This window comes from Eurosta solidaginis, chromosome 2 (assembly GCF_040869045.1).
Source record: "Eurosta solidaginis isolate ZX-2024a chromosome 2, ASM4086904v1, whole genome shotgun sequence".
NCBI lineage: Eukaryota > Metazoa > Arthropoda > Insecta > Diptera > Tephritidae > Eurosta > Eurosta solidaginis.
The window spans coordinates 3,941,312-3,966,862 of NC_090320.1; the positions used below are offsets into that span (position 1 = coordinate 3,941,312).

The 25,551-nt window shown below is 36.2% G+C and overlaps 2 protein-coding genes across 3 annotated transcripts in view; one reads left to right on the plus strand and one right to left on the minus strand.

Moving 5' to 3' along the window:
• The window catches only part of rk (rickets), a 667,150-nt gene that overhangs the window by 450,493 nt on the left and 191,106 nt on the right, over positions 1-25,551 (minus strand). The window lies entirely within an intron of this gene.
• The window catches only part of LOC137239138 (acetylcholine receptor subunit alpha-type acr-16-like), a 283,317-nt gene that overhangs the window by 119,620 nt on the left and 138,146 nt on the right, over positions 1-25,551 (plus strand). The window contains exon 4 of the mRNA XM_067764102.1: positions 10,191-12,296. Coding sequence (XP_067620203.1) covers positions 10,862-12,296 — 1,435 coding nt within the window. The 5' untranslated portion in view covers positions 10,191-10,861. The remainder of the gene's footprint in view (positions 1-10,190; positions 12,297-25,551) is intronic.

Sequence of the window (25,551 nt, forward strand, 5' to 3'; positions counted from 1 at the left end):
GCCAAAACTGCCTTTCAATGGTACATCGTGCCAAAGACTGCACTAGCAAAGGAAGGTGCCGAAGATGTGGTAGCAATCATCATACCACGCTGCACCTTTCCATGGAGGACTTGTCGTCCGAGCCAGAGCCGCCGAAGAGCTGGTACCAGCTAGTCATGGAAGAAGAGGGAGAAGGTTATGAGCAGATGCCTACGATGGAAGAGGTAGACGACGGGATGATGGATGAGGCGCTGTCTCTCCACGCGTCCGAGTCGGCCTTTGCAGAAGAACCACAACTGCCATCCGAGAGTGGAGCGGGCTCCCATATAGTAAATTCCGACACTAGGGGATCGGACCCACGGCCGTTCCGACCCCTATTAGCACACGAGCGACGACGAAAAAGTGGAGCGGAATCACGGCCGTTCCGCCCACCTACGCAACAACGAACGCAAGCACATCGACCAACGCGCGATCGTAGACTGGCCCCTCGGCCGCGCCAGCTACACGAGATACGACACGTGAAGGAAGACCATCGAGACGGTAGACTGGCCACTCGGCCGCGCCAGCTACCCCAACACAGTTCCTTCCGGAACGGGGTCATTCCGGCCCGCGCCTCAGCCGGCCCAACTCTTCGGCCCATGGCTGCTCTGGCGCCGACTGCGATCGTGAAGGTGGAAGCCGGAGGGCGTCTGCACCTCATTCGTGCACTCATAGACGCATGTTCCCCCCGCACAACGATCGACCGCAGGCTGGCGCGAGAGTTAGCACTGCCGACAACCAACGCCGACGGCGAAACCGGCAGTTTTATTCGTTTTAGAGGCAAACATGGGCAGAGTAAGACGGTGACGACTCACGCAGTCTGCGTCCACGAGTTCAGGCGCGTCAGTCCAACGTACAACGTCGACCCCAGCGTCGCGGCTCCTTACGAGCACATCCGTCTTGCGGACCCCCACTTTTATGCGTCCACCCCAATTCGCCTCGTCCTAGGCGGCGACGTCTACGCCGAAATCATGACGTCGGGCACATTGCCACCATCCTTCGGATCGCTGCTCGCGCAAAGCACGATCTTCGGGTGGGTACTCTCCGGGACCCACCCGATCTGATATACCTCAATGGCTATTTAGAGTTAGTTAGCTGATGATAAGCTTATACATGTATGTTGTAGTTTCCCGAAATAAATGAAGTTTTATATAAATGGCAAGAAATATATGTTACGGTTTCCATTAATTTTTTTTTTCTATCGTCCTAGCTCTAGGTCACGGCGAAGGCAAGGAGGATGCCTTCGCGCCATCCGGCGCGCACCATTTAATTTTAGAATCTAGTTTTAAGACAAATTGTGGTCGGGGACGCTCGGGCGGAGTCTGAGCTGTTGCGTATCGCAAGGGGGCCGGCATGTTTAGGCCCGACGCCTAAACTCTCATTAATTTGCGCCACCCTAATAGCACCATATTATCGACGCCTAGTTCGCCCACCTGCATGTATATGTGTACATAGGTAGGGTTATGTTGTCCGTACACATATACATGCATGCCGGTACAACTATGTGGGGAAGCTTCCCCTTAAAACCTGAGACTTTTTCCGCGATTCAACGGTTGTCCTCGACAAGGCAACCGTCTACTTTTTCCAGCGATCGTTGAGCGAACCAGAGCTAACACTGTCCGAGGAGCCCCGCCACATTTTATTACAAAGGTAAATTATTGTACTAATTTTAATTTTCACTTCAAATAAAATCATTATTATAACGAGAAATCTCTCTCGCCTCCTTTTCTTTTCTTTTTAAATTTAACCCAAACGCAATTGTGGTGCCTCCACTCCGTTGCCGAGTTTGCGACACACCATAATTGTTCAAGAGCAAAAGCCAATCATTAATATATTTCTGAAGGTGAACATTGTAAACTGCTGCTGATATAAACCCAAATATATTGCTGGAGTGGTATAACAACCTATCTCAGCTGCTAATTCGAAAACGACTTACCCTGAACTGAAAATTTCGGTAATGAATTAAACGTATTGACTTTATACTCAGATAAGGCGACTTTTAAATCAAATTCTGGGGTATGGCTAGTTTCAAAATAATTTTGTAGTGTTTTTTCATGCATAGTAGTAGGCGTAAGCAAAACAGTAAAAAAACTGATAGAAAATAGCTTAACCTCAGACGTATCAAATTTTATGTTATTATCCGAGCAGCAATTAAAGCAATAATCTCGCATAGAAAAAAACATCAAAGGGCTTTAGTGTGTGAGCAATCCATGGAAATAATCGGTATTGGGTCCCTAGGCATATGGGAATAGATGGAAATGAAAAGCCGATGAGCTGGCTAAAAATGGCGTATTCCTCCAAGCCTGTACCTTAGACGTGCTATTGAGATTATGCACAATTAATAAAAAATTAATAAAAAAAGAGCTACACACGATCAACCAAGCAAGAAATAGATTAGCCCAAGCGCGAAGCTGTAAAGTGTTAAAAAACATATGACCTCCATTACAACCCTAGACTAATAAATTACTATTAGTATTAAAGAGGGAGGGCCGTAGGCTAATGCCGGCATCACATGCCTCCAAATTGGGCCTAGTAAGTGATATCACATGTAGAAAGTGCGAGTTGGAGGATGAAACATTCGAACACATTTTTTGCTCGTGCCCTGCGCTCGCTCCAGCTATAAGGGGTCATACAGTTATTAAATCTAGAAGCAGTTAGGGGCATATATCCTATATAGCATCTTGTGTTTGTCAATATGACGGAGTTGTTTTATAACAGAGGTTCTGGTATTTGATAGGGGGTTTCAGTTTGGTCGTTAAAAAAACTTCTGACAACACTATGAACTGATTCAATCTTTGTGGTGTGCTCACGAGCCGGCTAGTTCCACCTAAACTAACCTCTCGGTGTTTTTTAAGTGGAGCTTAACAAATGTTTTTTTAATATTATAAAATACTGCTTTGTTAAAAAGTCTAGACGAAGCAAGTCAATATCAAGTTTTTTTTTATTTTAAATAAAATAAAAGATTTAGCAGAATTAAGTTAGAAGTCAGTTTAGTTGAGTCAATTTACAAAGCATCGACTGCATATACTTTGTTAACTTTTTATCTAACTCATTCCTGATTTATTGCACAACTCAGGCCACAATACTGCTGTCCAATGCTTTAGTTTTGTAATACCAATTAAACACAATCCATTGCATCTTATAAATATTTATATGCGCATACTTAATAAAGTTTATTGAACTCGACTATAAAGTGAGCATATATGTATATATATTTGTATATATGTTTCTTTATACCTGCACGTAAGGTACCAGCTTTTAGCATTCGCTTACAAAGCTTTACTCGTATTTTATGCTGCCCAAATGGTCCCTTGTCGATAGAAATCTTTGTTTTATTTGAATACCGATACACGGACAAATTGAGTTTGAACTAAATATGTAAGTAATATCTATTAATACGTGTGTGTGCACGGGTATAACTAAAGTTTTGCCGTGTAAGAGAGTCATACACATGAATGTATGCATATCCCATCAAGTGCGTTAGGACTTACATTAATATATTGTATGTGCCGGAAATGGCTTTAAAAACACAAATAGAAATAAAAGGGCATACCAAAGATAACACACAGATGCAAGCTTTAACTATGTATGTGCTAGTTGTTCAGGCTCGAGAGGATGTTACTGATGTAGCACAAACAGGCCTATACACCTCTTCGTATAAAGGTAGACATACATACACTGAAAGAAATGGTGCTAGTAAAATCAACAAATCGGTTCTGGTGTTCTTGACTTAACGGAGATTCGGTGAAACTGATCGAATTATGGTTAATTCGACCGAGTTCTTTGTCAAACGAACAAATTAATTTAGTGACATCAACAGAAGAGAAATTGTCGCTCTTAAGTTAACAAAATTCTGCAAAACTGACAGATTCCCAATCAATCTAACTGATTTTTCCGTTAACACAACCGATCTCACTGGTTATTTCAACAGCGATCAACAGTCAATACATGAGCAAATTTCAAAGAGAATTGTATGGTCACTGCGCTCCCTACTTTGCACTTATGACGATGGTGCCACTTGTTAAAAAAAAAAAACAAGTAAGGACGGGTCTGTCTTCGGCTGTGCCGAAAACTTCATACCTTTCATGAATGGGGCTGAACAATAATCTTATCCCATTCATAATCTCTAAATAATGCGCTGTATAAGATAAGAAATATATAGTGAACAGATGTACATACCTAAACGATTTTAAGATAAATATAAAAAATGGCAAAAAAAACCCCTTATCCGAACGATCGGTTGTATGGAATATATATAATATATAGCTCCGATCGAAATGAGTTTTTCAGGAAATCTTCTGTGATATATAAGAATATATATCATCAATTTTCACGTTTTTATATTGGAAACTAAGGGAGGAATGGCCAAAAATCTTTCTATCTGATCGATCGGTTGTATGAAATATAAATATATATACATAGCTCCGCTCAAAGTGATTTTTTCAGGATATCTTCTATGATATATTAGAATAAATATCACCGAGCTTCACTTTTATACTTTCTAAATTGCGGCAGGAATGACCAAAATCGTCTTATCTGAACGACCGGTTGTATGGGAGATATATGTTATAGTGGTCCGATCCTACCGGATTCGACAAATGTGTAATATTATACAAAAATACATCCTTGTGCCAAATTTCATTGAGATATCTCAAAATTTGAGGGACTAGTTCGCGTTCAAACAGAGAGACGGAAAGAAGGACATGACTATATCAACTCAGTTCGTCGCCCTGATAAATTCGGTTTACTTAATGGTGAGTCTATCTTCTGTATTTCTCAACGTTACAAACATCGGACCAAAGTTATTATACGATTTCATGTTCATGAAAGGTATAAAACAATAATAAAACCACCAAATCGAAAAAAACACACAAAATGGGAAAACAACATAAAACTAGTTTTTCAGTTATCAATACAAAACGAAAAACCCTTTTTTGAATTTACTGTGAAAAAATTGTGAGATACCGGGACACCTATTTATCGGGTACAATTTTGCAACTTCTCGTCCAAGCGAAATGCAAAATTGCGCCCTCTTGTTGCAAAAGTTTTGTTTGAACGACCAGTCTATTTCCAAAGTTAGTAACATTTTGTTCAAGTTTTTACTAATTTTCACTCACGAGAACGAATTTAATAAGATAATAAAAACATCCGTTTTTAGTGTTGATGTTTCCGAAAACATAAAAGTTTGAGTTTTTTGGAATCGTTTCAACTTAAAGTGTTGCGAAAATTAAACTTGCCGAATTACATATAAAATTAATTCAGTGGTGAATTACCTTCTAGCGATTTGAATCTGGCGACCACCGTGGTGAGATGGTAGCGTGCTCCGCCTACCTCACCGTATGCCCTGAGTTCACACCCAGGGCAAAGCAACATCAAAATTTTAGAAATAAGATTTTTCAATTAGAAGAAGATTTTTCTAAGCGGAGTCGCCCCTCGGCAGTGTTTGGCAAGCGCTCCGGGTATATTTCAGCCTTGAAAAGCTGTCAGTGAAAACCCATCTGCCTTGCAAATGCCGTTCGGAGTCGGCATAAAACATGTAGGTCCCGTCCCGCCAAATTGTAGGGAAAATCAAGAGGAGCACGACGCAAATTGGAAGAGAAGCTCGGCCTTAGATCTCTTCGGAGGTTATCGCGCCTTACATTTATTTTTTTTATTTGATTCTTTACTTTTCTATAACGTACAAGTTCTTGTTATGTCAAACATTTATACAAGTTTTGTTCGAAACAATCAAGTGTGGCAACTACATGCTAGAGAATAAATTGAGAATGGCTGAGCTGCAACTGAAAGAATTGAAAATCAGTTTTGTGACTACTATTTTCATTTCTATATGCAAAGCGAAGTTCAAAACTATAAATTAAATAAATTATGAAATATAAAATTTGGTGTGAAAGTGCGTTTAATAAAACAAAATAATAAAGTGTATAATGTTTAATGTGTGCCAGCGTATTTGATTTAAGCCCAATTGACGTTCGGTTAGTAAGTGCCACCGTGGTGTGATGGTAGCGTGCCCCGCCATACGGTGTGTTTGCCCTGGGATCGCACCCCGGGCAAAGCAACATCAAAATTTTAGAAATAAGGTTTTTCAATTAAAAGAAATTTTTTCTAAGCGGGGTCGCCCCTCGGCAGTGTTTGGAAAGCACTCCGAGTGTATTTCTGCCATGAAAAGATCTCAGTGAAAACTCATCTGTCTTGCAAATGCCGCACCATATAGGTACTTTCGTACAATGCTGTCGCAACAACTTTTTTGTTCATTTGACTACTAAAACGGTCAATTACGAATCAACGATTTGTGCGCAGTTGATTCAACATCTTGTTGCGATGGATAAAAGTTAACAGAAATTTCGGTTGAATTGACCCGTATTTCGGTTGATTTTTCTTTCAGTGTACATATTTATACATGTGCATATATGCGTTCATACATTTTTAAGTTCATATACAAAAGGATTTATATATTTACCTATTTATATATATTTATTATAAATGATATAAGAAATAAAACCTATTACAAATACACTTAAGCAACAACAACAAACTACATAGCAATAGGACAAACAAATATGAAGCTAGGCTTTGCGCAAACTGCTAGCGCTGTAATTGGGGTATGCAGAATTAGTAGCAGCGAGAGAGGGGAAACTAGAGATAATAAAAGCAAGAACGAAGAACGAAAACAATACAAGCAGAAGTTGACTGATGGTCGAAGAAGTATTTGTATATATATGAACCAAACAGACGAAACGGAATTAACTCGTACGTGGGTAGTGAAGCCGAAACAAATCCCTGACATAGTTAATGCTCATGAAAAGGTTTTGTTGTTTTTGCTTTTTATATAGCCTTAACTGGTACCGATTATTACAGCTATAACGATTGCTTTCGTACTCTGTTTGTATGTGTATATATGGATATGTAGATATATAACACACAATTCATTTGGTGTAACAACAATGCAAACTTGAAAATGAAACAAATACTCGAAGATAAATCTACCAAGCAACGTACTTACACAAGCCAACCACACAGGAAATGATAATAACAATAATAATAATGGAAGAATGCACATAAAAATGTCTGATCATGTAGTAAAAACCATAAATCAAGAGGCGATAAAAATAAATTATGAATATGAATGTTGAATAGGTGTGCTCTGGTTGTGGGTGTGACATGGCGTATACGTAACAATACATTTACTTCACTGAATGCTGCTTTTCAGATGTTTTTAGAAGATATATTATTCATAAGAAAGTTACAGTATTTTATTTTCAAAGTACATTGTAACAGTATAAATTTCGTAACATTTTTTAAGTCTTAAATATGTGCCATTAATGAATTTGCGTTTTTAACAACAAATTTAATTTTGAAAAATTTACCGCATTTGTTTTACAAAAAAAACAGCAAATACATGCGAATGCCTAAAGCATTACCTTCAACAAAACTTCTTTCATTGTTATACAGCAGCAAGCCTGCAATTTTTACCTGCATTTTCGTTTATACAAACTTTTATGATGAACTCTAGCGCATATATAAACTTCAAAACAAATACAAAAAAAAGGAAAAGTATAAAAACGAAGCATTCATATTCTATGTAAATTGAAGCAGGAAGTTTTATTTGTATTTATTGATATTTTCCTGTTGCTGCCTTTGTTTTTATTTAGTTTTGTTCATATACAAACAATGCAACTTTTAATTATACTTTTTTTTTTGTCCGATCGTACAATTCAATTTGTAGCCAGTTTTCTTGCTTGAAATATAGATAATTTAAGAGGAACAACTTTATGTATGAATGTGTGGACGTGTTGTTTAAAAGGGTGTTTATAAGGGATATTTTATATCTTTTTCAAATTGTATGTTCCTCTCTATTATCTATATTGTAACGAATTTACTGTAATTCCCCTTATTCGCAACCTTCTACTAACGCTCGTATCGCTAAACTGTTGAATAAGTAACTCCAATATTTAATAATGCAAAATGGCCTTTACTAAAGTACTTCACAATAACACTGATACTTCACAACCAATAGCTTGCTTAAATGAAACTGCTTTTCAAATTAATACTGCTATTGCTCGCTACATAGCGTCTTAAATACAACTGATTGTCGCGTTTCTACTGTTGCTGCCTTTTATAGTGTTTGGTTTCCCCGTTGACATTTCTAGGCGGTTCTGTTCTAGAATCTACTAGTTTGTTATCTGCTAAAAGTTTCTCAGCTATAACTACAGATGCACAATTGTTATAGCTTCTCTCACAGCTCATGCGCGGGTGTTTGTGCATTGCTTCTCCGCTGCGTGTACGTACATATGTGTAGACATAATGGTTAATTTGGTTATGTGCATACAAGTCGTTGCTTAGCATCGGCTTAGAGATGACATTACTCCTTAATGTTGCTAATATTTGTAACAATATATATAAAAATCAAATTCTGTGTGTGTATGTATTCCCCATGGAAACATATTTCCCACACTTCAATCATCACCAATCTTCAATCATCACCGTCATGGCTATAGGTTCCTTCGATCAAGACGAAGGTTTTTAATATTTCAAAACTAAGAATTTTAAATAAATTATTTTTTTTTTCAATTTCACGTGCGCTATTGGGTGGTGCGACAATTTTTGTACGTCAGTAAAAGTTACTCATACGCCATGTATGTACTTAAGTGCACAACTTTTGTTTGGTCATAGCCCGGGGTGGGCGTGAGCACCTGCTAACAAGCCAACCTAATATAAACGCACGCAAGTCATTTTCTGTCAAAAATGTCTCATGCACATACAACTTGTATGAGAGCAACTCAAATTGAATTTGCTGCTTGAAAACCTAACTCGATTTCCAATTTTTGTGCTGCGTGACATTTAGATTTGACGTTTGCACACATGCTTTACATTGTCGCAACGCATGCTTGTTTGAGTTAGGGCAAAAAACGCCGGTTGTTTGCGTGCGCTAAAAAAACGCAGTGCTGTTTTATTAGGTTGGCTTGTAAGCGATTATATATGTATACGATAAGCGATAGCACAATGGCTACTTCGTGAAAATCAACGACAGCTCTTTGAGTGTGATTTCGATGGTCGTAAGGTGAGGAAGTGTCGCACGCGCGCTTAAAACAGAGTACCAAAGAGTGCGTGTGACACATGTTCACCGTTCAAGCATTGAAATCAAACTAGATAAATAATTAATTTTGCTTTCGTGCTCGCTACACCTTCGTGTTTATTAACACATTCTCGATTTGGTAACCGTGTAAATGTAGTGGTACCCACCGCTGGTCATAGCACTGACTTCACAAAAAGTTAAAGCTATTGCATTGAGTGATTTAAAAGTTTTTATTGAATTTAAGCACTCCATTGTAAAAATAACTGTCTATATGAGATGATAGACAAAAATTGTGCAGCTAAAATAATTTGATTAAGTTATGAGATTTGGAGTATGAGTTGAGTGTGACAAAATAAAATTTGAAAAATAAAGCAACGAATGATAAATTAGAGGAATGAGGGGTCTAAGAAAAAAGAAGGAGAGAGATATAGAGAGTGTAAAAAAAGAATATGGAGAGATAAGGAAATTATAAAGGGTAAGAATGAGAAAAATTTGGAGATACATACATTTTGAAGAAGGTCAATAAAATCTGATATACTGAATGCTTGACTTTGAGTAACGGAAAGGAATACGTTAAAATACACCTTCTTATTTAGGTTAGTATCTGCCCAACCCGAGCAACGCCGGATACCCTGCTAGTATATACATAAATAAGATTGAAGTAGCTTGCAGAACGAATAGTAAAATTTTTTCTCAGGGTAAATTAATTTCGAAATTTGTGAAATATGTTATTCCTAAATCGTAGCTAGCTCTGAATGAATGCGAACAAATAAAACTATCGGAAATTAATAAGTTTACTCGGCTAACAATTTTTTTTCTAAAAGTTTAAATTTTTAGATTATATAAAAATTAGATTACCATTCTAAAGGGTTTTGAAAATAAACCATACTTTTAATTTGTGGGAACAACTTGGGGGTTTGAAATTTGAAAATTATAGGGTGATATGGTGAGTAATCTTAAATAATTACATCATGATGCTACCTTCAAAGAATATCTTATGCCATTCTGTAATTTAAGTTTAATTATATTTTTAAATATTAATGACAATAAAACGTTCTCAAATAAATAAAAACTAATAGATTATTCCTTTTTCTTTCAGTCGACGCTCATCGCAGGTCATCATGGTACAGAGCACTGCCATAATTAATCAATAACTACATTAAATAAATCAGCGCGAAAAGAAACTTAAGCAAATTAATTAACAAATTATAAATTCAAAAAATTATAACTCCGACACATTAGCACATTTGGAGTACTTAATACTAAATAAAAAATATTAGGTGTAAAGAAAAAATCAGCAAATGTAAAAGCACAAATAAATCATAGATAAGCAAAATAAATAAAACTCTTCAAATAAAAATGCATGGAATATGAAACTAAAGGAGCAGCATAACACTCTTGGGTTGTAATAAAAATAATATAAATTAATATAATAAAATAGTAAAAATACAAAAAAAAAAAAGAGCAGAAAATGAGGCACAGCAGAAAACAAAGAAATATGAAAAAGCAAGACTAACTAAATAAAAAATTCAATACTGTCCCTGCATTTTATTCAAACTCAATATGGCAAAAAAACTGAGCAAGTAGAGAATGAATGCGATTGAAATAAAATTTAAGTGAAAGCTTCCTCTTGAAAATTTAAAAGCTCAAATCACTGCCAAGCAATCAGCACTCCAAGCTTCGTTGCTATAGGCAAATGCACAGTGTTTTTGCAGTGTGAAAGGAAAGCTTTTTAAACAGGAAAACAAAATCCCCCGCAAATGCGTGAAAATGTTGGCAACCGAAGACGGAGACGATCAAGATCAACAACATACAATTGACTTAAGAGTAAAAAATTTAATATTACAAAATTTTAATACGAGTAAAAGTTACTATAACTATGCTGAAAAAAGCAACTCTAACATCAAACAAACTACAACTTACTTACACTTTTTGCGTAAGACACGTAGAAAAAACACTAACCAAAGATTTAAAGCATTATGGCCTGCGAAAAAAACGCGGCAGTGCCAAACATTAAATGCGTTTTACCAAACGTTGCTGGTAAAACCGAGCACTTTGGCCAGAGCTGCAGAGATGAGTGTAGGTGCACGAATTATAAGCAATACGCATATTATAAACAATCAGTTAGACTATAGAGGAGCATGGAGCTGCCGCGAAATGAAAGAAGAGCGAGAATATGAGCGGTATAAAAAAGAAACGAGCTTTATCCAACAAACTGCAAAAGTAAAGAACAAAGAAAATCTATACAGCCGGCATAATGTAAGCGCAACATACGATCGAAAGCTTCAAGCGTGCGAAGTGAAAGCTCAATTTAAGTATAGTTGTATCGTAAAAAGCTGCAATTGTAGGAAAAGTTACTTTCGTAGCAGAAGCGACGCCAGTAAACGCGGTAGATTTTTCTGGAAAGACATACGAAAGAGCTGTTTAAGCAGAAGCAATAATAGAGCAACAAATGGCAGCTTTCATAGACGATCCCATATAAACGAAAGACTGTGTACACGTAAAAAACGACGTTTGCGACGACGTCGAAAAAGAAAAGAACTAAATATAGAAATATTTGAAGATCATTTAATAAATAAAAGATTTTATGAACAACTAACAACAACAACAAATTTAGCACTAGTAGTGACATCTAATGCAACAGAATTTCATAAGAGTGCACTCATACATTCACAGCAAGCACAGATAAAACGATCACCAACAAAAACAACAGAAGAAGCAACAATACACGCAACAGCAACACATAATAACACGCCTACTTGTGCATCTACAGTAGCACAACTAGCGAAAGCATCATGCATAAAATCAATAATAAAAAATCATTTATTGCCAGCCACCGCATCACTTCCAAAAAAAGTCATCCACTCTCATGAAAGCAGCAATAAAAATTCTTGTAACAACAATGTAATTGGTGTACAGCAACATGTGGCAAGTAGCAATCGATTGGCGACAATAAAAGCTTGCCACGCATCAACAAAATTTGAAATGTCTACAACAGCTTCCTCAATGGCACGTTCATCCAGCACGTCGACAGCGCACCCAGCAGCGCTCGCTATACGATTGCCGGCCTTTTATGCTGTCACCACATTGCGCCTATTTTTAACAACATTGACAACATTAATAGCTAGCTCAACACCAACAACATTCACCACAACAAAATACTCATGGCTATTTTTATGGATATATGTGAATTTAACTGCTAGAGGTGAGTACCAAAATAAAAAAAAATTTAAGAAACAATTATGCTATATAAATTAGTGTTTCTCACAACCCAACCCGTGAGCGTAGAATTTCCAAACTGTCAGCTGCTCGTCACTCCTATTTAGAGTTGTATGCATTGACTGCATTTCCGTAAGTTCCCATAGCGCATATTAGAAGTAAAATCTTGAATTGTACTTGATTATGTCACGCGTCAAGCACATACCCATTGTGAACTATAAGGGAATACGTATGTTCTCAAGAGCAGTTGTGAATATATTCACATATGAAGTTATATAACTTCACAAATCATTTTTATTTTTATTTTCTTTGTCACATAAAAGTTAAGATAAATTGCAAAAGTTGCACTAAGTTGCAGACGAGCGCTTAAAAGTAGACACAACCAACGCTGTCAAGTGCGCCAACCAACCGAGTAAGTACGGCACCCCAGAAAGAAAACTTCCAAACATTACCGGTACCATCTGACCAGAGTGGAAGACGGCATTTTGCCATAAAAGTGACAACGTGCACCAGCGTGACATTTTGTCACTTTATTTTATTTAACAGTTTTGAACTTTCCTCCAGCACTTGTTGCTATTTTATTATGTCGTTGTTGTTTCATGTGAGTGTGCAAGCGTGAAAAATAAAAACGTAAATATAAATGCATACATAAATATATATTGCTAGTGTATATTATTCGTGGGCGTGATTGTGTTTTATGTCATTGTCTGGCATCTTTTGTTGTGCGCCATACACATACAAGTTTATAATAAAAGAGTTCTAGATGTCACCCTTCTATCCCTTTGAGCGTGATTTTAGCTTTATCTTTTTGCTCGCATTGCATGAAATAATAGGCTCCGAGCGCAACCCAGTCAATTTTGAGTGTTTTGCTCTTGTGTTGTGCGCTGTGTTGCACGTAAATTACCCTGAAGTGCACTCAAGCGTCAACGAGTGCAACTCAAGTTCTTCTACTTATAAGATTTTCTTTAAAAGTCTCTTCAATTTTTAATTCAAGACGAATTTGCATTGTTATAGAAAAATGTATTTGCAGTTTGTGAAGTGGTTAGTAAGGACAGGTGATTAATTTAAATGGAGAAAGTGATTGAGGGTACACAGCAAATCGACTACTTGTGAGGCTGCTTCGCAAAGCAGAAGGATAAACATTTTAAGCAATGGCCATCATTAAAATACGACTCTGACAACTCTTGCCTAGAGACTCCGTCGTAAGCGAGCGTTCGTGATCTAACCAATATCTTAAAGACTGCCCTCAAATTATGAATGTGGGACCGAAAGATCTGCACTGCAATAAATGCCTACTTATAAATTTATTCATATGATTCACATAAAAACTCTTTGAATTCATAATCCTTCACACATCTGATTATATTTAGTTTCAATGCTTGTTGCCTGTTAAGAAAATCACGTGAAATAAATCCACCATACAGTGACGGCTGACAGATAAAGCTATCGCTCTTAAAATAAATTCGGTACCTTTTGCTCTCTGGAGAAGGCCGAGAAATCATTGTCCAAATGATAGTCAATTCTACTCAGTAAAAAGGCTAGGATTAACTCCAATTTTCCAGCTGAAGCTATTTGATATCAGATACTTCGATTAAAAAAAGGGGAGTTAAAACAAGCACGTAAATGGAGGTATTTAATACCCTGGAAGGCAAGGGTATTATACAAAACATACGAAAATTTAAATTAAAGAAGTAGATTCCATAATTTCCTTTCTCTTCTACTTGTAGCGATAAGGTTATTAGATCGACATTTCTGTCCCTTTTCTGGATTATGCTACGGCACGTTCCAGAAAACAGCACCATTGAGTACTAAATCGATTAGCATGGTGAAGATTTGATATTACCACCGGGAATTTCTGGGACATCCCGGTCACCAAAGCATCGTCTGCTATATAAGCATGTGTAGGTGTGGTTGAATAATGTGTTGGAGAAGTTTCCAAGAAGCCAAATATCTGGAAATGCTAGCTCTCTGGTCTATATTATGGGTGACAGAATACCGTGTTTTTGCTAAAAATTTCAAGATTCCTACAATCCGCATGCTATTTAGCGTCCAGATAATCTGAGGTAACTTCAATTCTTACTCGCTTCCCTGCAATCAAAGGTACCCCGAACTCGTGCTACTAACTTAACTAATTCCATTTGATTTTCCGAATAAAAGTTGAGTATTCTGTTTCTATATTGAATGAAAAAAGCTCTTTTTTGAGTAGAAAAAACATTAACTTTCCATGCTAGCTAGTCGGTATTGTAAAGCGGGCATATCCCGATTATTAAATGCATATTGAATTAAAAATTGAGAAAAATTTAAACAACGCAACGTCTGCTAACAATTTCTGTACAGCCTTTCTCCCGGAAGTGAGATTTGAACACGCATTTTTGCGATGATCGGACTGTTGAAATACACACTCGGTCACTGCCAGGACATGTTGTTGTTTTTATTAAAAACTATATATCTGAGTAAATGCTCACTTTATATGCTTGAAGCCCAATATATTTAGCTTTAATTGAATAAATTGAACTATGAAAAGGAAACTCAAGCCTTAGAGATAATCTTACGCTCTTAAAAAGAATCATGAACATTTAAGTGATTCCTTGTAAAAGTAAATAAAAGGGATTTTTCAGGCGTGCCAAGTAAAAAAAAGTATATAAAGCGTTGTTTGTAATCATGCAATATCTATCATTTATTCATTCATCTTCTTTAAACAATATTTCACCGCGAGCAATCTTTATAATATGTGCTGATCTTAAGTTATATGCCAACAATAACATGTTGGCCTATTTCGTAGAGAAAAAAGTGGCCGCAGGGCTTTCAGCATTCAGGCCTTTAAAAACGTCTATATTATGATTGAAATAATTGGGTTAAGCAATCTCATATACACATACATACATATCACGCTTGTATTTGCTTTGCAACCAGCATCCGAGCTATAACTGCCTGCAACGCGCACTCACACTCACTCCATGATCTATATTTTCAATGTTTATTATGCTCTTTCTCGTTAGTTGCCAGCTTGTCTGTGTTTGTTTAATTTAAAAAAAAAGTGAAAAAAATTAGCTCTATATTTATCAGCCAAAAGGGCATGAACTGAAAGTGCAAGTGCCACAAATTTTCGCCCCTAAAAACCATTGAAGCGACACAAAGCCGCCAAGTAACCAATCGCGAATTCAACGCAATTCATTACTGACCCAATGAACGCGCTATGTCCACTTTTTATTTGCGTTGCAGGAATAGGCCAAAATTAAGTTTAGTGTGGTGCTCCGCAATGCGGCTTACTTTGCTATTTCAAAATTTATCGTTGTGCTTAATTGATGAAAGTGGAGCAGACAAATATTTTTATTTGTGTTTGTTTTTTGTGCAATTAATTTCAATATGAGTGATGAATGTGTCTGTTTTATTTATGTTGTAGGCTTGGCAACATTTTAAAGAGGCATCCATTGAAAAATCTAGAATAAATTTTGTACAAAAAAGAAATTAAAAGAGTTTATTTAATTCACCTATCTTACTTTCGTATAACTAGATATTGGGCTAAGCCTGCGAAATTTTTTAGTACAAATATCTGAAACTAATAATAGGAAAAATCTCTTTAGAGTGGAGATCAAAATAAAAAGGTGCTTCTTCTCAAGCTATAGTTCCATTGCAGACATATACTCTAAACCACAAATGAAGCAATTCCCGAAAGTAATCAAAACTTCTGATATATCGAATTTGGAATCGAAGTTCCGTAACACCATTATTTCTTATGTCTGATGTCAAAGTAACCTTTTAAAGTTAACATTGCATATTGGCAGTTATTTATGTTGCAGTGCTGCCGTAATTATTTAGAGAGTTGTGGTTATTTATGTATTTGCATATGTTACTTATGCATTTACATGCATTATTCACGTAAATATATGTATGAGTGTGTATTGGTCATAAATTTCATTCCCTACCAATACTGCTTTTTATTGCTGCCAAAAAAGTCAATATTTTTCAATTTATGCTGTAACGAATTTACTGAAATTCCGCTTATTTGCAACCTTCTTCTAACGTTCGAATCACTAAACTGAAAAATGGCCTTTATTCAAGTCTTCACAATAACATGTACGTTGCTCTCCGCTGCTTGTATGGACATATGTATAGACATAATGTTTGATTAATTGATGTGCATACAAGTCACTGCTTAGTATTGGCTTAGAGATGATAGTATCCCTTAGTGTTGCTAATATCTGGCACAATACGATATCACAAATGTTCAGCTTTATATGGGTTATTTCATAGCAAATAGATTCTTTAATTATTAGAACGAAAGGTCCTTTGAAAATTTGAGTGTGATGAACTTATCGAATTTATTCAATGTTTGACTTCAAAATTGTACGTTCAATCATAAAAGTTCTTATAGATTTTGGTAAGAGTTATAATAGCCCAAATTGGACTAGGCTTTAGCTAGGACGGGTGACCTTGCAGAAGAAACGTTCCATAAAATTTCTAGTAATAATTCTAGATAGTAAGTAGTCGTTTAAGTTAAATGTGGAGGAGAGAGTGAAGAAGGCCACGATGGTAACTTATGTATGTAAAATAATGCTTGGCTGTACGTTGGGTTTATCTTCCTTCTTTATAATTAGCTATTTACAGCGATTTTAGATCCTATTCTATACTATGTAGTGCTTGTTTTGTTTTTGCTTTGTTTGTTTCTAGAGCCGCAATAGTAATGGATGGTTGGAGTAAGGGTGCTAAAATTGCAGACGAGGCATTACACGTGTACACCGATTTATTCAAGGGGTTGCAAGCGCAATATATAGCTTCTCTCGGTATGGCCTGGAAGATTTCATGTGGTCATACCAAATCGTTCCCAAGATGGTTGGGCTAGTACATTTATGGTGCTTTGTTACCGGAACGTACCGGATCTGCATCCCGCAAAGGACCAACAATATCGATCACAATCCCCAAGGCCTTCGGGAGTATCCTAATCGCTACAACAACAACAAAAACAAAAATCTATGCTTTCAAAGGGATAAGAAGAGTAGGCCCTGCTGTATATAGTGGTTATCAGGATATAAACCGATCCTACAAGCTGCCAGATTATGGGTTTTCGGGCAAAAGTAACAAAACACTGGGAAAAGTAGCTTAAACCTCAGTTGCAATAGCTTTTGTAGTGATAGCCAAGCAGCACTTAAGGCAGTAATCTTGCATAATACTACCTCTATAAGTATGTTTTAGTGTTAGCCATTCTCGAAAAGAATCTGGATACGGAGATACACACATCTACATTAGGTCCCAGGACAAATGTGAATAGACGAAATGAAAAAGCGGATGAGTTGGCCGAAAATTGTACATCCCTTGAGGCTTACTCTGTAAGCCTTCCATTGTGATTGGGCAAGATAAAGAGAAGGCGGAAGTTGCAGGTGGTCCTTTATATAACGCAAAGTAACACCACAATGCAGTGAGCAATGCATTAATTACAATTCAACTAAACTGAGTGATTGATTTAGATGGAATGACCCATATATAATTATGTTAATACAGCAAAATGCAGCTTCAAGTAGTTATCCGAGCATATTCATATGTGTGTAATTTGTTTGCAATATCCGCTAAGCAAATAAGAAAAAATGCATATATTTGCTCGTATGTTTCAATTGTATTGCACAAAACATATGTTAGCATATACACACATACACATATGTAGATCATAACATTTGCAAATGTAGCACTGCTTGACATTTTCATGACCACTCAAGTATAATAAGTAGCTAAGGTGGGCCATGCCTCACTACAGCTTGCAGGTATACTCAACTGTATTCCGTCTATGACTAGATTTTATTCACATACAAATGTGTACAAATGCATGTTGGTCTGATTTGCCTTCAATAAATTAGCGACAATTTGTCCTTTAACTGCTCTAAGTATTTAATATTATATTTACTGCTCATTTTGCCTTTTTGTTTATTCGTATATTTACTTACATTCGACTCTTATTATTTACTTAATTTAATTACACAAACCTCCTTGCAAACTATTACTAATTTATGCTTGGATAAATATGAACATTGTATGCACCGCTACCCCACACATTCCCACCCCTTTTGAATATTTATGCAAACTATTATTTGAGTTTCTTTGAATCACAATTAGCAATTGCACTTAATTCGCAAAATGAAATATGTCACAAACCAACCATACAATGCCCTTGATATAAATTTCAGTGAATAATATGCTTAATTGGCAGTTTGAGCGAATTGATATGCAATGTCACATACACATGCATACAAATACAGTATGTATGTGAGAATGGCAAAATTAAATTGTTCTGAGTTAATAGAAGGTTGGTTGCTGATTATGCAGCTACATTAACTACTCACTTATTTAATGAACAATAAGTGATTTTAAATTGAATTAATGGAAATGGGTAGCGGCGGCCGTAGTGCGCTGATAGCGTTAAAGTTACCAGTTGTAAGCTGTAGAAGAGATTGAGGGCAAACTGGTACAGGTCCTTCTTATATTGGGAGCCCACCATTTCAAAAGTAGACATTGTCCTTACATGGCATCCCTGTGTGGTGGCACATGGGAATTTGCGGGTACTTACACTGAAAGAAAAAACTGGTAAAATCAACCGAAATACGGATCAATTCAACCGAAATTTATGTCAATTTTTATCCATCGCAACAAGATGTTGAATCAACTGCGCACAAATCGTTGATTCGTAATTGACCGTTTTAGTAGTCAAATGAACAAAAAAAGTTGTTGCGACAGCTTTGTGCCAAAGTACCTATGTTGCGGCATTTGCAAGGTAGATGAGTTTTCACTGAGATCTTTTCATGGCAGAAATGCACTCGGAGTGCTTGCCGAATAGTTCCGAGGGGCGACCCCGCTTAGGAAAATTTTCTTCTAATTGCTTTGCCCAGAGTGTGGACCCAGGGTCTTCGGTGTGGTAGGCGGAGCACCCTACCATCACACCACGGCGGCCGCCATATACATACGTAAATATGTGCATATATATAGTACACAGCATACATAAGTACAAAGTAGAGAGCACAGTGAGCGTAAAACCTCTTTGAAATTTGCTCATGTATTGATTGTTGATCGCTGTTGAAATGACCAATGAGATCAGTTGTGTTAACAAAAAAATCAGTTAGACTGATTAGGCATCTGTCAGTTTTACAGAATTTTGTTAACTTAAGAGCGACAATTTCTCTTCTGTTGAAATGACTAAACTAATTTCTTCGCTTGACAAAAAACTCGGTCGAATTAACCATAACTCGATCAATTTACGGAATCTCCGTTAAGTCAAGAAGAACAACAGAACCGATTTGTTGATTATACTAGCACCATTTCTTTTAGAGTAGTGCTACCTCTACTTTAAAAGCAAAATGTGTCTAAATATATAATTTCTATATAAGGTTTTTGAGCGCACTCCACTGAAGTTCTCAGATGCTTAATGTTTACTTCTTTTTTATAGTTTTTTCTTTTTTAATGGATAGAATTCTTTGCAAGATTGCTTTAAATAATTTAAAAACAAACTGGGCCCGTAACGTGCTAAATCACAATAGCTTTAGAATGGTGAATATTATTTTGAATGAGTTATGTATTTTATTCCAATTTTTTTTAAACAGTTTGAGAGATGCATATTCATCATTGTAGTGAAATATGTTTTTCATCAGACTCACTGAATTCCTTTGAAGTCTACTTTAACGGTTTTCTTAATCGTGTTAACTGATACACAGACACATGCATACATTTATAAATATTTTGAACCAAATCCTTTACTAACATACATTCTAGGTTTTGTGTATATTCATTTATTTTGTAAATATCCCGCTGTAGCGTTTGCTCCCTACCTCCCGCTGTCTTTTGCCTGATATCGCAACGTTGTTAATTTTATTTTATTGAGCAGCACTTAACTTCAATGATGCGTTCACAACAATTTCTACTGTCGTACTCCATTTATTACTATTTTTTGTTCACGTTTTTCTTTGCTAGCGCTAATATTATGTTTAATTTTTTTCGTTTTTCATATTACTTGCTTTGTTGGCTGTATTGTGTTGCCAAAATGAAAATCAGGCGGAAATTATGTTCCCGAATTATTGTTATTATTATCGCCATTGTGCGTTATATGAAAAGAAAAGCTTATAAGCTTAGGGAATTACAATATATATGTTAACTCGGCTATAGCTAAGAGAAACAACGTTTACAACTCACGAATACAATTTTTATTATGCATTTTTCGTGTTAAAGAGTAGTTCCTTTTAGGTGCTAACTTGGTTAACTCGGAATGAATTAAGGTACTAGTCCGACCATCTCGAAAGTTATTAAATATGACCACACTGAAGCTTCTAGGCCATACCGCTCGCACTTCCTAGTTAAATGAGGAACTTGGGGTTGGCAAATCCTAGGCTCAAAACAAAAATGATTCACCATGGGTAGGTGAGCTTGACAATTGGGTTGTGGAAGGCATAAATTGCGCTGGAAACCACTTATATTTTTTGGGCATCCTAGTCGCCCCTTACCACTGGCATACATACCTGCCGCGCGTTTAGTCTAATCCCCCTAACCCGTTAGGGGTTAAGCTCATATTTAACGATTCTTGCCTAATATTTACGGAGAGCAAAGAGTTAATATTATACAGTTTTCACTTATGAGATTATTACAATGATCGATTGCTTCCAAGACAATTAATTTTGTACATACATGCATAAGACATTTAAACACGCTGCTGTTGTCATATCTTCACCTCTATACATATCCCTTTACCCATTTGGTATAATAATTATATGTTTGCCTTTTCTACTGTCTACGCTGCACACCTTCCCTATTTACCTCGCCCCAGCACATTTTATTTTTGTTTATATGTGCGTGCAAGTTTAAGATTCTATTCGCGAAACATTGCGGTATAATTTATTATGATTTGTGTGAAATTAATATTTAATTAACTTCATCGCAGTGTTCTCATACACATCTTTTTCGTTTAGCTACATACATAACAGCTTTGGTCCAGAGTGTCACTAAGTACGCCATGGCGTATACGCGCGTTTATGTATTTTGCGGTTAGCAGCGCAGTTATGCACACATGAAAACAGATTAATTTATGATTATTTATGGATGTTGTGAGAGTATTAGGGCGGGTCGATTTAAAAATCACTCATTGCTCTATGAAAATCGTATTCTAGGGATAAAAATAAGAAACTTTGCCGAAGGAACCATACCTCTAAAACGAATTCTGATGTCCCCCCCTTTGGGTCGAACTTTTGGGTAGGCGCAATTTTAATTCTACCTGCTGTGTCTTGTGGTGGCTTAAAAAAATCAACACAAGCTATTTTACGATCTGCAATTGTGTCACAGTGATACCTTCATTTTTTAAAACGGTTGAATAAAAAACCCACACAACTATGTTTACGACATGCAAATGCATCACAGTGATGCCTTGGTTTTAAAAAGGGATTGGAAAAACGCTAATTTCTAATAATTTTTTTTTAATTTCTTTTCTATTACTAAGTTTAATTCATTTTTTCATTTACATATGTTCTGACTAAATAAATTTCTAAAGAGAAAAATAAACTCCAAAAAGAAAAAACATAAGCAGTTCAAAGTGGGATTTTTCAAAATTTGCCTCAACGGTTTTATACAAAAGAATCCCAAATAAAATAAATATAAGGCGCGATAACCTCCGAAGAGATTTTAGGAGGAGCTTCTCTTAGAATTTGTGTCGTGATCCGTTATAATTTTTCCTACAAATTGGCGGGACGGGACCTACTCGTTTTATGTCGACTTCGAACAGCATCTGCAAAGCAGATGAGTTTTCACTGAGAGATTTTCATGGCAGAAATACACTCGGAGCGGTTGCCGGAGAGCGACCCAGCTTAGAAAAATTGTCTTCTAATAGAAAAGGTAGTAGGTGAAATGGCTGCGACCCTGGTCGCCCAAGTAGCTATTTAAAGCCGTTTTGATGCCATATATCTAATAGAAATACCTTGTTAATAAAATTTTGCTGTTGCTTTGCCGGGGAAGTGAACTCAGGCTCTTCGGTGTGGTAGGCGGAGCACGCTGCCATTACAGCTTATCTTATTATGAGCTTTGAATTACAGAAAACATATTCAAATCTCAGCATTTTGTAGCTTTTTTATGAGCTTTTCTTTCAAGAATTCTGTGATGCTTTTCATTTTTTTTTTCTTTTAATCAAAGAACTTTGATTCACTAATTATCACACTTTCATTTACGACTACGCTCCCCACCCGTTAATAAGATTTTTGCATTCAATTTCAATAATGAGCATAGTGTTAAATTTGCTCAAAGAAAATATATTCACATTGATTTTAAAGTGGTAAATTTCTGACGCCAGTTTAATAGGAAAATGCATTGTTTTGCGCAAAAGAGAGCAAGTGATACATAGAAAAGTAAAAATCCTAGTCTAGGAAAGACTTAAGTCACAAACTAAGTTCAAGATCCTTGGTAAATTGAGATATACATTTGGGCACAAGCATTGAATGATGTTTTTGAAGTTTTAGTGAATGTAGAGGATAGACGACTCTATTCCGAATTGGGCTGGTAATGAATGGGCCGGGTAAATTTTGAAAGAGCTCAGCAATACCCATCTAATTTGCGTTCTAAAATATTATATAAGAAATATTATAAGAAATTTATTCTCGAAAACTTTTCAATTACTTATCGAAAAGTAATCGGTTCACTGTAGAAAAATCTATCGATTTGTTGTCACAATTTATCGATTTGCAATCGAAAATTTATCGATGTATTATTGCAAAATTATCGATTTTCCATCGAAAATGTATTGATATGTTGTCAGAAAGTTATGGATATGCATACGAAGGTTATCGATTTGTAGTCAGAAAGTTTTTTTTTATCACAACGTTATCGAAATGTATAGAAAATCTATCGAATTACATCAAAAAGCTATCGATTTGATATCATCACATAAAGAAAAAAAAAGCTTATATTTGTGTTTTAAATTTTGCGGCCTGCGTTATTTGTTTAATTGTTGGAAAAAGTTGCTTAGCGTGAGAAATCCAATAGTAGAAAAAGTTTTTACAAGTAAAAGAAAACTAAGCACACACTTAATTTTCTATACACCCATTGTTTCTTCTTCTCAATATACATGTATGTACATAAAAAAAATCTCTTCCAAGAATAGCTTGTGCACTTTTTGAGTAAACACTTAAATGTTTGCTTGACTTAACACGCTGGGGGTGTGTAAGCTGTAGGCCATTTGCTTGCATATTGTGTGTGTGTATTTACGTTTATATGTGTGTTATTCTACAGTGAGCATTGTGTTGTATTGTAAACAATTTTACTGTTTCGCCTACTCTCTTTCGTAGTAAAACAATTTTTTGTGTGAGTCCTTATGCAAATTGCGACATGGCAATGGCAAACAGTACGAGTGTCCATTTTAATTTCAACACTAAAATTCTTGTTTTGTTGTATTTGTTACAATTTACATATGAATTGGCGTGTAGAGTTGAGAGCAGGCTTATCATGCTTTACAAGTTTAGAGGTAAACACACGCAGCCATGCGGCCTGCAAATCCTCCCTCCTCTACACTGTTTTTTTTTTTTTTTTTTAGTTTTAGTACTCATTTTTATTTTGTTTTGTTTTATTGCACTATTCACCACTTCAAGCAAAGAACGTGCAAGGCATAAGAGTTTATACAAGAGAATATTTAAATGAACAAAGCGAGTTTGCGGCGTCAACACAATCAAAGGAAAAAATATATTTTTGAACTGTATAGCAAATAAGAATTGAGATTAAAATTTGTGAACCATGGGGAGATGTTGCAGAAAATTTAAAACTATTGTTTTGTGACAGCAGATTTTATACGTAAAAATAATAAACATTGCCATCGTTTTAATTGCATTTATCATAAAGTGCCAGGCCTTTTTCACATCAACATACAAATATACAAACGCAGGCACATTCGTAATAATGGTAAAGTGGTTTAAGGGGTATTATTATTGTTTAATTAATTGTTGAATACATTGTTGAGAGCTTTGTGCGCATTAAAACATTTTCAAATCTGTTAAAATGCAAGCGAAAAGAAAACGCTGCATACTTTAAGGCGCGTCGTAGCTTAGTAAGCGGCAGTCTGCTACCACAGGCCATTGAACTGCGAACGCTCGGTGGTTTCCTTAATTTGCATGAATTTTCACTTTACACTTTTTTGCGCACAACTTTTTTTTTTCTCTTTTTCTTTGCGCTTTCTTGCAGTAGCCTTAATGAAATTTCATTTGTTAGTTTTTCATTTTGCCCATGTAAATACTTTTGTAATTGCAAAGCTTGGCGTTATAACTGCTATCTTAATGCATGTTGTTTTTACTTGTAATTTTATTATCTGCACAGCCTAAATTACTTATGTTGGTATGGGTGTATTCGCAGTCGGTTATATTTTCACTATTCTCTGCGTTGACTACGCCAAGCTGTTTTATTACTTGACTGGGTTTTGTGGCTTTTAAGTGGCCAATCGAGACTGCTTCTGGCCCACTAAGTAACAATCGCTGTCGAGGGGGAAAATGAAGGCAAATGCAAAGTGTGTCGTAGCATTGATGTATGCAGTGCAATATTTGTCATAAAAAAGCATACATACTATAGTTTTGGGTAAATGACCTAAGTTTTAATTAAAGGAAGTACGTAGCACTTAATATTTTATCGCTGCATATAAACCGCATCGAAATATTTTTACATACGTTTTGGAATTAGATATGGACTTATATATTAAGGTATAAATTTCTTGTCTAATGCACAAATCCGTTTGCACTACGCAGAAAAATAAGGGGACATCTAAGAAAGTATTATGGTGAGATTATAAAGAAGTCTATATCTGCCAGTTTAGCAACTGTATGTTAGTGTCTTAGAAAATTATCCCCTTTTCGATTTGTTTCAGGACGTTCACATACTTGCATAATTTTTTTAAAGCTTTCTACTGTCCTCACGCATATCTCCTGATATTTTGCACTAATTGCGGATTTTACAAACTTATTGAGAATACTCTGAGAGTACCCTGATAACGTAGTGATTACTTGATTTATTTTCACAGTCTTCATGCCCCAGGCTTAACGCTTTTATCTTAAGCTAGAAACTTTCATGCTCTTGATACGTCGACTAATTTGCTAACCATTGTCTTCTTTTCTCCAGGTCGAGGTAGACTGACGCGGTACTAATTCGTACAGCTGGTTCTGGCACGGCGCGATAAGCGGTGACTACTCACAAAGCTGCTGTTCGATTAAAGTTATTACAATCGCAAGTCTTCTTCCGAAGCGTGTATTTCT